Genomic DNA, 18,439 nt, shown 5'->3' with positions numbered 1-18,439 from the left:
GCAGGAGAAGACTGATGTCCCAATTGAAGATAGTCAGGCAGAGAGAAAGAATCCTTTCTTACTTAGCCTTTTGTTCTATTTGGGCTTTCAGTGAGTTAGATGAGGCCCACCCACGTTGGGGAGGGCAGTCTGCTTTACTCAGTCTACTGATTCAAATTTCAGCCTCATCCAGAAATAGCCTCATAGACACACCCAGAAATAATGTTTAACTGAATATCTGGGCCCCTAGCCCATCAAGTTTACACATAAAATTAACCACCCCTTTTTCTCGCTCCTGCAAACCCCTCATAACCACCATTCTACTTTCTGTTTCTATGAATTTGACTACTTTAGGTACCTTATATAATGGAATCATATATTATCTTTTTGTGATTGGCTTATTTTACTTAGCATAATGTCCTCAAGGTTAATCCATGACATGGCATATGACAGGAATTCCTTCCTTTTTAAGGCAAATAATACTCCATTGTATGTATTTATCACATTTTGTTTATTCATTCATCTGTTGATGGACCTTTGGGTTGCTTCCACCTCTTGGCTATAGTGAATAGTGCTTCTGTGAACATGGATATACAAATATCTCTTCTACACCCTGCTTTCAGTTCTTTTGGATATACACCCAGAAGTGGGATTGTTTGTCCATCAACTTTTATCACAGAACTTGAGTATACTCAAGTGAGAGTCCTGTGGGATGTCCTGTATTCTAGATATACTCTTTCTTACCACCAATTTTCCCTTGGTAAGCAAGACCAGTTGTCTTGGTATAGAAGAACCTTCTTTGCTCTTTGGTTTCCTGGCATGAAGAGCCCAGAAATGACCAGGTGACAGTGTCAGCTTCCATTTTTAATGGAACCATTGCTGTGTCCCTTGGTGGAAGCATTTCTTCCTTGGGAATTAAGACTTAGACCAATAGAGCCCACAGTTCCTGGGATGGGAAGCAGACATTTCACTGGTGGATCATTAGGTGTAATATAAGCCACTCCCATTTCCAACATTTGATTCCTGGACCTGTGATTCCTGGCTATGGGAGAAACATACCATATATTGATTGCTGACTCAGAGCACAAACTGTATCTTGGAGGATATTATCCTTGTCCCACAAAATGTTGCCATCCAGCCAGTGCTATGAATCTTCAAAAGGCCATTATACTATTCTGTATGCCAGCTACTTCAGAGTGTTGGGAGACATAGTAAGACCAGTGAATTCTATGAAAATGAGCCAATTTCCATACTTCATTTGCTATGAAATGAGTTCCTTGGTCAGAAGCAATTGCTACGTGGAATACATAATGGTGAATAAGACATTTTGTAAATTCATGCATGACAATTTCAGCAGAAGTATTATGGTCAGGGAAGGAAAATGTCTTTCTAGAGTGTCTACCTTAGTAAGCATGAGCATTGATTATTCCATGATGGAAATGACTTAGTATAATCAACTTGCCACAAGGTGACTGGCTGTGCCACTAGAGAGTGGTGTCATATCATGGATTCAGTGTTTGTCTTTGCTATTGGTGGATTTGGCACTTAACAGGAGTTGTAATCCTATCAGCCTTGGTGAATGGAAGTCCATGTTGCTGAGCCCATGCATTACCTCTATTCTTGCTGCCATGACTCCTGTGTTGTAGGGGCAACAAAGATGAGCAAGGACAAAGGTGGCTGGGAAAATATGCTAGCTGACATCCACAGAATACTTCATCTTGTCCTCCTGATTGTTAAGATCCTCCTCTACTTAAGTTGATCTGGGCACAGTGACCATCTGGAGAGGTCTGTCCACACACTCTTGCCCAGACCACGTTGTTACCAGTTTTCTAATAATGTTCTTTTCGAGTCCCTGACCATTAGCCAAACTGTTAGCTACTACCTCCAAATTAGTGTATATTTGTACCTTTGGTCATCTCTCATTCCAGACAAAATGATGGTTGGGTCCATTACTGCATACTGGGAGGATTTTTGCTTCACCACCGTCCTTCAAGGCCACCCTTTAGTAGGGCTATTGTGCCACAACTGTCTACTTTTGAGGAGTATCAGCACATCATACAGAAACATCTATATAACAAGCCCATTCTGCCCCCTTCCCCCCATTAGTCAACTGGTTATAGGGAACTTTCCCATGGGTCCAGGGTGTAGGTTAAGAGGGAAGAAGCAATGTAACAAGAATAAGGCCCATGGGAATCTGGATTACTTATTCATGCAACTTACTTGTACCTTCCGGACTTGTTTGAATCCAGTTTTGTATATACCACTTTCACTTGATGATAGAGTGAAATCATGCATGCCCAAGTTCATGGGCTGGTGGATCAGACATTTTATGATGGGCAACACAGGTCACGTGCTAAATTGGTGGGCATGAATACAGTATCTGCTAAGGACTAGTAGCCAGTTGAAAGCTGATTTTCAAGAGAATAGTTATCTGTAGAGGATGGCTTCCTTTGTTCCAAAATCCTAAAAGTTTACACTATCATTCACCTGTAAGGATCTGCCAAACTTGGCCTGCTTAAACTCAAGCAGTCAGAATGATATCATCAACTTGGTAGAGAACTAAGTGGAATACGGGATGTCTTCCAGAATGAAGAGTTGATCAGAATTTCTACAGACTGGATTATGCTAGAGTTGATATAGCTCTGAGGTAGGGCCATGAAGGTAGATTGCTGGCCCTGCAAGCAGAAACTAACTGTTCTGGTGATTTTTACTAAAAGGATAGAAGAAATAGCTTCCTTCCAATTGCCAGGAAATGTATCGATTTGCTCCAACAATGAAACTACATCTTTAACTGCAGCTGCAGTTGGAGTCACATGTGATCATGCTTACAGTAATTCACTATCATTCCTTAAGACCCATCTGTATGCTGCACTAGCCGGATACATGAGTTGAATGCTGATGTGGTTGGAATCTCCACCCCTTTATACTCTTTAACAGAGGGGCTAATCTCTTCAGTCTCTCCAGGAATGTGGCATTATTTTTGATTTACTATTTTGGTAGGTAAAAGTGTTGGTGACTTCCAATTGCTTTTTTTCTGTTTTGTTTTCCTCTGTAAATCCCTCACTCCATGGGTCAGGTAACTGCTATGGGCCTTGTGCCAGTTTCTGCATTTGTCTTTTATAACAATGCATTCCAAACTGGGGGAATAACTATGTGGGTTCAGGTACCTACTGGGCCCAGTGGAGATAGACCTTAGCCAAAACTGACCTCTGTAAACTCCTACCTAACTAGTGAACCACGATAGCACATTAGGTCTCCAGAAATCAGCGTCAGTTCCGATCCAGTGTCCAGTTATCCATGGTATGTGTGAGAAACTCCCCTTCTTCAGTACATGGTCACCCGGGTAAATGGTTGTATGTTTCTTTGAGGAAGGCTAGGAGAAAGATTTACAGTATAAGCTTTTGGCAGTATGTTAGGATTCCTAAAGAGGATCCATCCTCTTTATTCTAGGGACACTGGGTCTGTGAACTAGCTCAAGACTGAGAATTGGTTGAGGGCCAAGACTGTCTTTTGTGTTGATTTAACTCCTAGTTCTGGTAATTAGACCCAGAGCTTTTCTACTTATACAGATCGGGTAACATTCAAGTAGAGTGCCTATTTTAGTCCTAGGAACACCATGATCAGTTAGCCAAAGCCAGCGGTCTCTGTGGGTAAAACCATTTTGTTTATTGCTTTGAATCCACTGCCCATTATGGTAACCATGTTCATTTTGTCTCTGAAAATTAAGTGCTACCACTTGGCCTGTGTCACTTGAGATTCCAGCATCCCCACTGAATTCAGGGAAGCCAGCTTTGTGGCCCCATTTCCCACTGTTATCCATGGCTTTCCAGCTACCTGGCCTAGATGCTTACTACCAAGCCATACAGAGCTCATCAACGATGCTGAGCCTCCCCCCACCAATACATTTCTCAAACCTTGGTAAAGGAAGTGTTTTTTGGACTCTTCCTGGGGACAGAGTAGTTGGGTGAGCAGAATTTACATGATAAATACTGTCCATATTTTAGAGAAGTTATGAGTCATTTTCCTTAAAAACTCTAGAATGGGTACCAGTGTTTGCAAGATAATGGAGATGTTTGTTTATGATCTCAGTGAATAAGACAAGTTAATATATGGAACGTAGTCTGAGTTTGAAAAGTATAACTGCCAACAAAATGTTTATATTCAGTGCTTTTAGAATGAAAAAAGAATTTTCTTAGTCATCAATGTATTAAATATTTAGATTTTCTCAGGTGAAAAACCCATTTGAATGTCATTTTCTGTGTTTTATTACATGATTAAAAATCAGCATTAAACAACAGGGTTTTCTTTTCTTTTTTTCCGATTTGTTTTGAGGATGAACGTGACTACTCATGTTCTACAACAGTTATCTTTTTTTTAAAAAAAGCTCAGTCTTTTGTTTTATAGTCTCTGTCCATTATTTCTTAATAATTGAGGTCTTGCAGGATACTAAAGTAGATAAGAGAATGGTTGACAAGGTGGAGGAAATAGACTCACCTCATTCATCACAACCTACTGTTTCTCCTGTGGAACTGTGGGTTACTGAGGTGATAACACCATCTTGAAAATCAGTGGTTAATTTGAGTCATTTAAAAATATTTAGTTTTTTAGATTGTCCAAAAGGGAACATTTAAATAGAAGGTTTGGGACCTGTTCTTCCTCACTCCCTCCTGTGGGCTACTAATTCAAAGAAAAGATTTGCCAAGGTATATCTCGTTGAAACGTACTTAAAAGTGAGAAAGAGACTGAGACAGGCAGCAGTGATGTGAAAGTATAGGCTGGCACCCATGTATAGAGACACACGTGTATAGGGACAGGGACAGAGAAACTCAGAAGATTTTTGAGTTGGCGTAATTGAAGTATAAATGACACATCCTGACACATTCTGTTCTTCATTTGGACTTTAACCTTTGAAAAGCTATTTATGACTACTGTTAAAATTTTATTTTATTTTATTTTTTTAATCTTTACTGTGAGGTTTTAGACCATCCACTGATAGTACAGCTTTAATAGTTTATTGTTTTGCGGGCAATAGTGCAGTGATTAGGATATTATTAGGTTAAATAAAATTTTAGTCAGTAAGCTCCTGGGTCCTGAGCGACCCTTTCTTTTTATTTGTAAATATTTTCTTCATGTTAAGGGACCAGTAAGTATTTCTTTTTATAATGAATGTGGGTGGGACATAAGGCATACTTTGTACTTCAGCTGAACTTTATTGTAAAAGCATTTGCAGGCAAAGAAACGTTTTTGTGTAGAATATAAGATGTGCATGAGTCAGTAAGGAGAGGGCATTTTGTCTCCTTATTCCTCCACACCCATATTATGATGATTTTATTCTTCTGGATTTCTAAGAGCAAGTTTTCTCCCTTATTGTATAAGCTAAGATTTCCTGGGTGTCCTCGAATGGTTTATTCATGACCTACTTGTGTAGTAGCAGAAGAAAAGAATTATACATTACACTTTTTTTATCTTGTGCAAGAGAGCAATTTTTTAAAAATATATTTGGTAAGACCTTTAATAAAAATTTTAATGAGTTGTCTCTCCAACTCACAGTACTGTCATTACAAAGAGTACTGTCTCCTTCATTTTCACGGCTGAGAGCACTCTTCCCCCCACCCCCACCACCCCCAGCTGGGATATATGTTGTTTCCATATTACTTTTGGTTTTTAAGTTAATTATTATTCTTCTGTTTAAGAAAATCTAAGGTGTACCCATACTTCAGATAGTGTTTAAATTATACTTTGGTGAATGTAATAAGTTTATTAATAACATTTTGTCCAAAATTAAAATAATAATTATCACTAATACTCTGATATGAATAAAGTTGTTCTGTTATTAACCAAACATTTTTTTCCCCTTTATTCATTCTTTCTTTCCTGTATTACTGCCTTTGTCCCTCCTCTCCCCAAAGTTCCAGCAACTGAATACTTGAAGAATGGATGAATGATCTTATGTAATTATTTGTTTACAATCTTACCTCCTCTTTTTAGACTGTAAATTCTATGAGAACAGAGACTACACCATTCTTATCTACCTCCATGTGCCTAATGCCTAGGATTAATACATAGTAGGAATGCATTAAATTAGTTGAATGAATGAATCAATGAATAATAAAAAAGGTATTGTGAATGCTTCTTATCGATATTAATATTTAGATTGTAAAATATGATAGGGAGAAAATATAGGCAAATAAAAGTAATTTTAGTAAGTATGTTTTAAAATTTGCTATTTAATTTTTAACAGTTAATGAGTACAATAAGCAATCAGTTCAAAGTGGTTTTTGAAACTAAACTTTTGATTATTTTGGATTACTATTTTAAACTACATTTGAGGGACTTCCCTGGTGGTCCAGTGGTAAAGAATCCGCTTTACAGTGCAGGGGACCGGGGTTCGATCCCTGGTCAGGGAACTAAGATCCCACATGCTGAGGGGCAACTAAGCCCGTGTGCACAACTACTGAGCTCGCACGCCTCACCTAGAGCCCGAGTGCTGCAAACTACAGAGCCCCCGTGCCCTGGAGCCTGTGCGCCACAACTAGAGAAGAGAAAACCCACATGCCACAACTAGAGAGAAGCCCATGCACCACAACAAAGAGCCCGCGTGCCTTAACAAATATCCTGCATGCTGCAACTAAGACCCGATGCAGCCAAAAATGAATAAAATAAATAAATAAATAATAAATAAATCTTTAAAAAAAATTAAATAAACTACATTTGACCATGTGATCTTGATTAGCTCAACTAACTCATGGCCTACCTGAATTAAAATGGTTTGAGGGCATAATATGGAAATACTCATATTTTTACAATGAGTGTCAGTTTTAAGGGTTTTAATTGAAACATGATGTGGCCTATGTAGATAATAGTATTTTTATTATTTATTTCAAATTGTAACTTGAGAATTTTAAGGATTGAAGAACATTATTTCCAAGCATAACAGAAAATTATGTGCTCTTGGGTTCAGAAATTATTGTTTAAGAAAAATAGACCTGACTGATCAGAGACACAAGGACCAAAGTAAATGTATGTAGCTCCCCCAAACAGTGTTTAGTATAGGCTGTTTATTTAATTGGTGGATAACAGGTGTGTACAAATACTTCAGTTACCTTGGAAATAGGAAAAAAAAAAAAGAGCTTTACTACTAACTACAAGGTGGGCATAGTAAGGTACAAAGTAGCCATAAATTTGGACTTGATATATTATGAACTTAATTTGATCACTTGTTTAGAAAAGCTATTAATACTAAGGCTATACAGCAGTATACTTAGGAGAATAAGATTCTACTCGGTGTATCATGATGTCTTTTCAGCTATATCTAATTGTAATATCTCTGTTACTGTCTGCTTAGCTTTTGTCCCTTTGCGACTTTAACGGTATATTTTCATCCTGTATTTTTCTCTAGGCATCCACAAGGACAAAGATAAACCTCCCAGCTTCTCTGTTGTCCTTGAGAGTTTGAGGCGTACCTTGACAGATTACCAGAACAAGCTGGAAGATGCATCTAATGAGGTAACACTTGCACTGTTTGGCTCCACACACATAGCCTTCGGCCTGCAGCAGTACGTATTACTTGCTTGTTACAAAGGTCAAAAGTATTGGGAATGTTGATTTGACAGCTTCACAGATACAAAAAATAACAAGTTGGCTGTCACTGTTCTTTCTTTAAGTGTGGCCTAAAGTCGGGTCTCACTTTCTCTTCTGTCACACTACTATTTTCAAAGTTATAAAGGCTGTCACTTCTTGGTCTTCATAATTTATCTATTTTAATTTAACAAAAGAGCTGTGCAACTCATTTAGCTAACATATGTTATATTTAAATGTTAATGTGTTTTTATGAAATTTGGAATAGGTACTGGAAATTTAGGGTTTGTCAATATTTTGGCTTAGGAGTTCTACAAATTGTAGAAGTCAATAAAAAAGAGAGAAATTAGTGTGCATTCTCTAAAGGGAGTAAAGCGTTAGAAGGTTTTAAAAACAAATATCTGTTTGATGTAGCTTGGAGGTTTTTAGTTTCCTGATTGAAAAAGCTCATGCTTTTATTTATCTTCTCTTTTGTATTGTTTAACTTGTGGGTTGATAATTTTCTTGGGTATTAAAATGTTTTATGAATTTGTGCTTTAAAAATTGAAGAGTTTATTTAGTTACATCTTGTTAAATTAGAGAATATGAAGTAACTACATTAAACACAATTAGTTAGCAAAGCAACAAACAGTTGTTCCAACCAAAGACAAGCCATATAGCATGGAATTTAGTGTTTATCCCTCTGTTTATCTGTTTCTTTTATGTAATACAAAGGCCTTGAAACCCTTATATTTCCCATAAGAAGAGGCATATTTTACTTTAGTTTGCTAAGGTGAATAAAGAAGGAAAAGTGAGTCTTCTTAATGCCCTCTGTAATTGTAATTGTTCAAAAGGCATAAAAGAAAGTGACCACTGAAATAATTAAATTTCTATAAAGAGCAAACATTGCTAACTCTTTCTCAGTGAGACAAGACAACCTGTATTGTTAGTAGTTTATGAAACTCTTCTGAGGCCTAGGTCTGGAAGCTGCGGGGTAACTAGGAACATATTACCCACAGCGAATTGTTATTTGGGAGGATGAATGTCACATGATCCTCAGCACAGTTGAAAAGTCGACTCAGCAGGCTTTGGCTTAGTAATGCGCTTTGTTGTGAACCAGTGCCAGAGACAGCAGTGGGGAGACCAAGGGGTGGCTGCAAAGAAAGCAAAAAGAGCAGTCTGACAGAAAGAAGAATGAACTGTCAAAGAAAATAAATCACAAGCGGAGCAGGACCAACTGATGACCTGCCACAAGCCTTCCCAGTAGGGCAGCATGTGACCGACCCTGAAATTGTCATATGGACTGAGAGACCAGTGAATATTCTCGTGATGTAGAAAGAACAGTCTTCTGGTCTGTCCTTTTTTCTTTCTGTATAGATACCACTGCTTCTGGCATTTTGGTCCAGTAGGATTTTAAGAATAAAGTTATATTTGTTTACAGTAAGAATGAAATCCTTTATCCAGATATCTAGTAAAAACACAATAACATTACCCACATTTTAAGCTTGAATGCTTTCTTTTCTTTTTAGCCATGTGAACTTGGGACAGAAATTACACAGTTAACCAGAAGAAATAATTTTTTAAGTCTCTGGATTACTATAAAAAATTTGTATTTAAGTAATTGCATAAAAAACATTTAAAGATTAGCTTTTGAGTTACCCACCGTTGAAAAATATTTTAAAAGTTTACTTATATTTTCTTTCATCAGCTAAGCAACATGAATCATGCTAAGGAAAAGGCATCTAATGAACTTGAGTCTACCAAACAGAAGGTAGAATCTCACACTAAAAATATAAAGGTATTGTGATTTAGAATAACTTTTTCCTTTTTTATTAAGAAACAAATATAATTATTTAGGGAATATTTTTAAGTAGAGATATCTGAAAATATATCTTCCTATTTTTTAATGAAGTATGTTTAGATACAATTAAAAAATATTTTTTTTGTTGGTCAAAGTAAGAAGAATGTTTTTTCATTAAAAAAATAAAACTTGATTGGAAATTGTTTTGGTTAAAGGAAAAATTCACTTCCCAGATTTAATTATACTACCATAGATTCAAAAAATGATTTAAGATTTGATATCCAGCCTTAGATACACATTCAACATATTTTACATAGCACATCAGTATTTGGAGTCAGTTTTCATCATTTTGGGGTGGAGCTATTGTTTTTAGTACATCATGCCTAGTAGTGGGCTGTGACCACACCTGGCTAAGGTCTAGGGCAACAGTTTATTTTATTTTCTGTGCTGGTCTTATGTACTACATCTTTGCAAAATTGTACTAATCCAACGTTCAGAGTTGGAATTTTTTGGTGTTGGTTCATGTCGTTTGCCATGGACATACTTGGATAGAATTTGTTAAGGGTAAGGAGTAAATAGTTCAGCAGAATTTTATGTCATGTATTTGAGATTTCTATTGGTATTTGGAATGTCATTGGGAAGTAAATGTTCTTATAGTAAATGTAAGAGATTTACTTTAAAAATGTTATTTACATGTTATTTAAAAGTTTTTGGGCTACCAAGTTATATTCTTATAATGAGTTGAAAGGAAAGCTCTTTCAAAGAGCTTTTTGGAGTAAGTAATTAACATTTTATATTTAAATGTTATCATCTTCATACAATCTCTTTATTTGGTGTCTCCAACAGGACCTTCAAGATAAATTGGCTGATGTCAATAAAGAGTTAAGTCATTTACGCACTAAATGTGCAGACAGAGAGGCTCTAATAAGCACTTTAAAAGTGGAACTACAAAATGTGCTGCACTGTTGGGAGAAAGAAAAGGCGCGAGCAGCCCAATCTGAAAGTGAGCTGCAGAAGCTTTCCCAGACTTTCCGTAAGGATACCGAGGTATTACCTGAGACAAGATGACTGTCAGGAAAGGCCTTGCACTTATCTCAGTTTTAGAAGTTTACATCTGTCAAGTGTCTGTTTTTATTCTTATTTGATTTAATTCAAAAAATTCTTCTGAGCTATTTTGAAACGTTCATGCCAGCTGCAAAATCAGTCATTCCATTATTCTTGTATGATCCTATTTTGCGAGAGAAATAAAGTAGTTTAACCCTTTTATCATTTGTACAAGTAATTTTCTCTATTAGAACATCCGATCTCAAGTAGCTATGCTCCTAACAGTCCTGTTTGCCAATGACAAAATTATTTTTTATTTCAGTAGTTGAGTAGCCTGCCATGGTGGAAAGAATCTTTTTTGTAATCAGAAAGAATTGACATGGATAGAGGTACTTTTATTTACAAACTGTGAATATGGACAAGCCACATAGCTTGGTCTCTCCACATCTTTGTTTCCTTATTTGCAAAACAGGAATAATATCTACTTTAATAGAGAGTCACCTTACTCTTTATAATTGTAGGATATTAAACAAAATTTAGAAAAATACAAGTCCCACAAAGTTAAAAGTTTATTTGGATGCCCTTGAGAGTTACCTATCTGTGTTAATTTATTAATGGCTTCTTAAAATATTATGACAAACTTTTATATAACTGTATGAGCCTGTGTGAGTAGAATTGTTATCTTATATTTTCTTTTACCCATGGGAGGTAGATCCAGTCTAGCTAGTGTGGAGCTAGTTTATCTGAGTCATCCTGCATATTGAGTTCATTACTCCAACAAATACGAACATGAATGCCAAGAGAGTAAAAAGGAAACATTCTTTCCACTCTTCTTACAGTCTGGGATTTAAATTGTGTCCACATGAAGGGGCTGGAATTGTTCTACACATCAGATAATGATTAAAGTAAAGGAAACTAGAAGCCTGACTGTATTGTAAAGTCAGCATGTCTACAGCATTGTGGTTGAGTTCAACATGTGTGAATTGATTTTGGATCTTGAGATTCTCTTTTCACGCCAAGTGGATGATTATCATGCACGGTTCATCACAGCCCAAGCAAAAAGGACATGATGGCAACACAGTGAATTACCCTCTAGGAAGAACCAGATCACTTGGCAAAATGTGGAGAGGAACGATTTTTAGTGCCTGAATATTCTGTTTGGTTAGTTATATTTAATAAGATTTTTAAACATCTCAACTTAGTTGAAAATGCAAAAGACATCTTTAATTGCTTAAAAAAGAAAAAGACAGCATATTTATGAAGACTCTTCTGATATCCTAACTCAAGTTTGTGGATGTAAACTACATATTCAAATTTTTTGGTTTTTAAATTGTTATATTTGGAAAAAAACTAAGGTGACATACAGGGAGAATTAAAGATGCACAATTTTATATATATTGGAAAACTTTTCACCACAATTTCTAACTATAAAACCTTTACATATACTACATTCAGTTTTTCTTATCTGGAAGATTAGAATTCCTATTTTTTTCCTCTTAAATTTTCTTCTTTTAAAAGTTTTCCTGCTGATCTGTTAAAAAATCTTGAGGGAACTTAGTTTATCTACATAAAATACTCATTTTGCAGCTTCACAATTACTGTGTCTTGAGTTCCATTCTTTGACTTTATAGATGAAATGCCTTATAGAGAGAGCCATTTAGCATTTTAGTAAGTAAACTCTCCTTGTGTGTTCAAGATGGGATCAGCTTTTTACTGAATTTACAGTGTAGAGTTTCTAGGTCATTAAACAATGGATGTTTTAACTATGACAATGGCAATATAATTTTAAAGGATTTTTTTGGCATATTTTTAATTGGACAGTTTTGAAAGTATATCTTGGGCAGCTATGTCCATTTTTTGGACTGTTAGCTTTGTAATATTTAAACACCTACAAATGCCCAGTGTGCCAAATACGGTATGAACTTCTAAGTGGGGAAGAAAAATGAGCCCTTCTTCCATCTCTTTCATATCACTGTCTGCTTTGCCTAAGGGGCTTGGGATAGATTTCCTATAAGTGGTAAGTAAACTGGAATCTCTGGAGGAGGAGGAAAGCTGAATACTTGTGTGCATGTAAAGTACAGATATTGGTATAACTTTTTCTTCAACAGAGTTGGGTAATGCTCTTCTCTTTATATTGGTTTTTTGACTTAAATAACATCTTTTGTGGTAAATGTAAATATGAAATTATAGAATTACCATACTAAGTTCCAGTTAGAAGGGCTTAGAAACAACTAGTCCAGATACCTCATGTTACAGCTTGGGAAGGTGAGGTCTGAACAGACACTTACTCAGATCACGTCCTTAGCAGTAGCAGAGCTGGTGTCAGAACCCGGGTCTTCTGGCTTCTAGACTTGAGATTTTGGTTTTGAAAACTAAATGTAAGCAATTTCAAGTTTCTGCCTGATGCTTAATTTTGAATGTAAAAGAAGTCGCCAAAATGGCAATATTCTGATACTTGAGTATCTTCATTCCTTTCCAGGATTTTTGAAATAAATTCTTCACCATGTATATTACGTGTTTTACTTCTTACGGTGTTTATATACTGGAATTAATTTCTTTTTTTCTCGTAGGAGAAGCTAACCTTCCTTCATACCTTGTATCAGCACTTGATAGCAGGCTCTGTGCTCATAAAACAACCAGAAGGCATGCTGGATAAATTCTCTTGGTCTGAGCTTTGCGCAGTTTTGCAGGAGAATGTTGATGCTCTGATAGTAGACCTCAACAGGGCTAATGAGAAGGTAACTGTCCTCAGGCACCAGATACCTCTATTAAATTCAGTGACATTTGTCCACATCACAGTATCATTAAGAGGGGCTGACATTCATCTTATTTCAAAAAGAATTTGGGTGTTAATAATTCAATACCATTAATTATGGCTTGTCTACAACTCAGTTTGATGCCATTGCTATGGGCATGTAAATGTGACTGAAGTCTGTATGAAGTCTCTGAGCTCCACTTTCTGTTCAGGACATGCTAATACTGCTAGCCAGTGTTAGCCACAGGGACCTAATTAAAAGAAAATAAATTAATCTTACTGATGAAGCAATTCAAAGAACTTAGTCATTTACATTAATAAACCAACTCTTTATGTTAGCATAAAATAGAAACAAGAGACAGTTATTCAAAACATGATCTTAAAATTCTTTGCTCAGGAAATAACGAGGTGTTACTTTAAAAGCACTTAAAATTTAAAAATTATGTTTATGACATTTCTTGTAATATAACAAACTGTATATCGCAAAACCCATTTAGTGCTTTAGAATGTAAGAAGGATATATTGTAGGAGAAAACAGTAGACTATTATGGTGCCTTTATTATTCACAAACCTAGGAATTCAGTCTTTCCAAAAAAAAATTTAAAAACCTTGTTTTGGTTATTGAAAATGAAAGTGGCTTAGCAGTCCAATGTATTCCTCCATTAAAGGTATTGATTCTTATCCCAGGTCTATTGAACTAGTCAGAACTATATTTATGTGATCTAGTTTCCAGATCTTAGTTGCAGTGACATTTGCTCTTAAGGGACACAGAGAGAAAAACTGTTCCCTAAGTTTTTTTTTCATTACTTCTGTTGAAGTAATGAAATAGCATCTCGGCCCAGTTTTAGAGTAAGAGCATTTTGCCTTGGTCCAATTGGCAAACAATCATAGGCACTGAGAAGTAGGATTGAGGAAATGAGGGAATAAATTGTGAGAAGTGGAGATGCTGGTCTTGATTGTGACTGTGTGTATAACGGATTTGAAAAGTACTGATAATGAAAATGAGTACATGTTTTAATCCTCTGAGATGGTATTGTGTTTTAATAGTTTTTCATAGTTTCAAACATCATTAATTGTCATACACATTAGATGATGAGGATTTTCTCTCCAGTGTTTTGAATGTGAAATAAAAAATGGTTGGAACATTCTGCTTTATTATATGTAAACTGTTTGTAGATTTGTAAATCTCATTTAAATACTTCCTTTCCCATTGAGATATCTGAACAGCTTGAGCTTTGGTTCTAGAGGTTAAAATATTCTTCTTAATTTTCTCAGTAAAATTGATTTTAGAATAAGTAACTTTATTAGAGAAAAATAATAGATGTCATCTATAAATGCAATTCACACATTTTCTGCTAAAATATAATTTTGTTCTACTAATTCCTGTTTCTTAATTTTTTTTTTCATTTTAACTTAAAACTTTTATATGATCTTAAGGAATAAAATGTAGTAGAAAATTCTGGAATAGCTTTTGGGGGAGATGACACAAAGGACTTGTTTGTGAGCCTATCTTATTTGTTGCATTTCCCCATTTAGATAAGTCATCTAGAGTATATCTGTAAAAACAAGTCTGATACGATGAGAGAGCTTCAGCAAACCCAGGAAGACACCTTTAACAAAGTGGCAGAGCAGATCAAAGCCCAGGAGAGCTGCTGGCACAAGCAAAAGAAGGAACTGGAGCTGCAGTACTCCGAACTCCTCCTGGAGGTACAGAAGAGGGCACAGGTATGCTACTTCCACAAAGAGCTTTAAAATGGAATGCTCAATCTTTTACTTCCAAGTGTTTTCTTTCAGTACCCATGCCAAGTCAGTTACAACTTTGGAGAACCACACAGAACTTGCTTGTTAGGTACACATACATGTGATCATGCAAACACACACACACACACACACATGGGCCTGTGTGCATGTGTGCACTCTGGCGTATTACGGATTGTCTTTTATAAGTTTGGAAGTAGATGGGTTTCTGGTTAAAACATCCTAGAATACGTGGATCAATTACATACTAAAATTGTATTTCCCTTATTTTAGAAATAAAGGTTAAGAAACTTTGGTAAGATATTGTCTGTTTTAGTGTAGATATCCTTTGATCCAGCTTATTCCATTCGTGGGGGTTTCTTTGTGAACCATCATTTTAATTCATGTGGGGTTGAAATTTGTCATACCTCCTAACATTGTTGAAGGACTAGAGTTGTAGTTGTAGACCCTGTAGCAAACTATTGTCTGTGAGATATAATATGTCCTCTATGTTGGATTCGATTGAGAACAGAAATAATGGATAGTTAACAGAACCATATTTTTTCCAGTACAAAATATTGTCAACATAATTTATATGGTAAACTGTCATCCCTGCCCAATGAGGAATAACAAAGATAGTGTGTACTTTTTTTTGTATTGAATTTAATAATAGGTCACTTGTTCTCAAGATAAGATACTTAGAAACCAGAAGGTTGTATATTTTTCCCATACTTGATTCAGTATTTATCATCTTTATTTGATCCACTCATGCTTATCTTGGCAAGTCTAATTAAAAAAGGAAACCACATTTTATTTTATTGTATTTTTATTTATTTATTTTTTTGTTCACTTTAAATTTTTTATTCCTTTTTCTTTTTTTTTGAATTTTATTTATTTATTTTTTATACAGCAGGTTCTTATTGGTTATCTGTTTTATACATATTAGTATATATATGTCAATCCCAATCTCCCAATTCATCCGCCACCATCACCCCTCCCCACCACCCACTTTCCCCCCTTGGTGTCAATATGTTTGTTCTCTGCATCTGTCTCTCTATTTCTGCTTTGCAAACCAGTTCATCTTTGCCATTTTTCTAGATTCCACATATATGCGGTAATATACAATATTTGTTTTTCTCTTTCTGACTTACTTCACTCTGTATGATAGTCTCTAGGTCCATCAACGTCTCTGCAAATAACCCAGTTTTGTTCCTTATTCATGGCGGAGTAATATTCCATTGTATATATGTACCACATCTCCTTTATCCATTTGTCTGTTGATGTCATTTAGGTTGCTTCCATGACCTGGCTATTGTAAATAGTGCTGCAGTGAACACTGGGGTGCATGTGTCTTTTTGAATTATGGTTTTCTCTGGGTATATGCCCAGTAGTGGGATTGCTGGGTCATATGGTAATTCTATTTTTAGTTTTTTAAGGAACCTCCATACTGTTCTCCATAGTGGCTGTATCAATTTACATTCCCACCAACAGTGCAAGAAGGTTCCCTTTTCTCCACACCCTCTCCAGCATTTATTGTTTGTAGATTTTTTGATGATGGCCATTCTAACTGGTGTGAGGTGATACCTCATTGTAGTTTTGATTTGCATTTCTCTAATAATTAGTGATGTTGAGCAGCTTTTCATGTGCTTCTTGGCCATCTGTATGTCTTCTTTGGAGAAATGTCCATTTAGGTCTCCTGCCCATTTTTTAATGGGGTTGTTTGTTTTTTTAATATTGATATTTTATTGATATTGATATATTAATATTTTAATATTGAGCTGCATGAGCTGTTTATATATTTTGGAGATTAATCCTTTGTTGACTCGTTTGAAAATATTTTCTCCCATTCTGAGGGCTGTCTTTTCATCTTGTTTATAGTTTCCTTTGCTGTGCAAAAGCTCTTTAAGTTTCATTAGGTCCCATTTGTTTATTTTTGTTTTTACTTCTAGGAGGTGGATCAAAAAAGATCTTGCTGTGATGTATGTGACACAGTGTTCTTCCTATGTTTTCCTCTAAGAGTTTTATAGTGTCTGGGCTTATATTTAGGTCTCTAATCCATTTTGATTTTATTTTTGTGTATGGTGTTAGGGAGTGTTCTAATTTCATTCTTTTACATGTAGCTGTCCAGTTTTCCCAGCACCACTTATTGAAGAGGCTGTCTTTTCTCCATGGTATATCCTTGCCTCCTTTGTCATAGATTAATTGACCATAGGTGCATGGGATTATCTCTGGGCTTTCTGTCCTGTTCCATTGATCTATATTTCTGTTTTTGTGCCAGTACTATATTGTCTTGATGACTGTAGCTTTGTAGTATAGTCTGAAGTCAGGGATTTTGATTACTCCAGCTCCGTTTTTTTCCCTCAAGACTGCTTTGGCCATTCGGGGTCTTTTCTGTCTACATACAAATTTGAAGATTTTTTGTTCTAGTTCTGTAAAAAATGCCATTGGTAATTTGATAGGGATTGCATTGAATCTGTAGATTGCTTTGGGTAGTATAGTCATTTTCACAATATTGATTCTTTCAATCCAAGAACATGGTATATCTCTCCATCTGTTTGTGTCATCTTTGATTTCTTTCAACAGTGTCTTATAGTTTTCTGAGTACAGGTCTTTTACCTCCTTAGGTAGGTGTATTCCTAGGTATTTTATTCTTTTGTTGCAATGGTGAATGGGATTGTTTCTTTAATTTCTCTTTCTGATCTTTCGTTGTTAGTGTATAGGAATGCAAGAGATTTCTGTACATTAATTTTGTATCCTGGAACCTTACCAAATTCATTGATTAGTTCTAGTAGTTTTCTGGTGGCATCTTTAGGGTTCTCTATGTATAGGATCATGTCATCTGCAAACAGTGACAGTTTTACTTCTTTTCTGATTTGGATTCCTTTTATTTCTTTTTGTTCTCTGATTGCTGTGTCTAAAACTTCCAAAACTACGTTGAATAATAGTGGTGAGAGTGAGCCACCTTGTCTTCTTCCTGATCTTAGAGGAAATGCTTTCAGGTTTTCACCATTGAGAATGATGTTTGCTGTGGGTTTGTCATATATGGCCTTTATTATGTTGAGGTGGGTTCCCTCTATGCCCACTTTCTGGAGAGTTTTTATTATAAATGGGTGTTGAATTTTTTCAAAAGCTTTTTCTGCCTCTATTGAGATGATCATATGGTTTTTATTCTTCAATTTGTTAATATGGTTTATCACTTTGATTGATTTGAGTATATTGAAGAATACTTGCATCCCTGGGATAAATTCCACTTGATCACGGTGTATGATCCTTTTAATGTGTTGTTGGGTTCTGTTTGCTAGTATTTTGTTGAGGATTTTTGCATCTATATTCATCAGTGATATTGGTCTGTAATTTTCTTTTTTTGTAGTATCTTTGTCTAGTTTTGGTATCAGGGTTATGGTGGCCTCATAGAATGAGTTTGGGAGTGTTCCTTCCTCTGCAATTTTTTGGAAGAGTTTGAGAAGGATGGGTGTTAGCTCTTCTCTAAATGTTTGATAGAATTCACCTGTGAAACCATCTGGTCCTGGACTTTTGTTTGTTGGAAGATTTTTAATCACAGTTTC

General features: G+C 35.8%; 1 protein-coding gene across 9 annotated transcripts in view; it reads left to right on the top strand.

Annotated features, from left to right (window-relative positions):
• CCDC171 (coiled-coil domain containing 171) overlaps positions 1-18,439 on the top strand; it is a 363,351-nt gene that overhangs the window by 124,658 nt on the left and 220,254 nt on the right. For all 9 annotated transcript variants that reach the window (XM_057549252.1, XM_057549250.1, XM_057549256.1 and 6 more), the window contains 5 exons: positions 7,379-7,485; positions 9,245-9,334; positions 10,184-10,384; positions 12,952-13,119; positions 14,673-14,861. In XM_057549252.1, coding sequence (XP_057405235.1) covers positions 7,379-7,485; positions 9,245-9,334; positions 10,184-10,384; positions 12,952-13,119; positions 14,673-14,861 — 755 coding nt within the window. The remainder of the gene's footprint in view (positions 1-7,378; positions 7,486-9,244; positions 9,335-10,183; positions 10,385-12,951; positions 13,120-14,672; positions 14,862-18,439) is intronic.

This window comes from Balaenoptera acutorostrata, chromosome 6 (genome assembly GCF_949987535.1).
Source record: "Balaenoptera acutorostrata chromosome 6, mBalAcu1.1, whole genome shotgun sequence".
NCBI lineage: Eukaryota > Metazoa > Chordata > Mammalia > Artiodactyla > Balaenopteridae > Balaenoptera > Balaenoptera acutorostrata.
The sequence above is the reverse complement of the archived record's forward strand: the minus strand, read 5'-3'. Positions and strand labels throughout refer to the sequence as shown.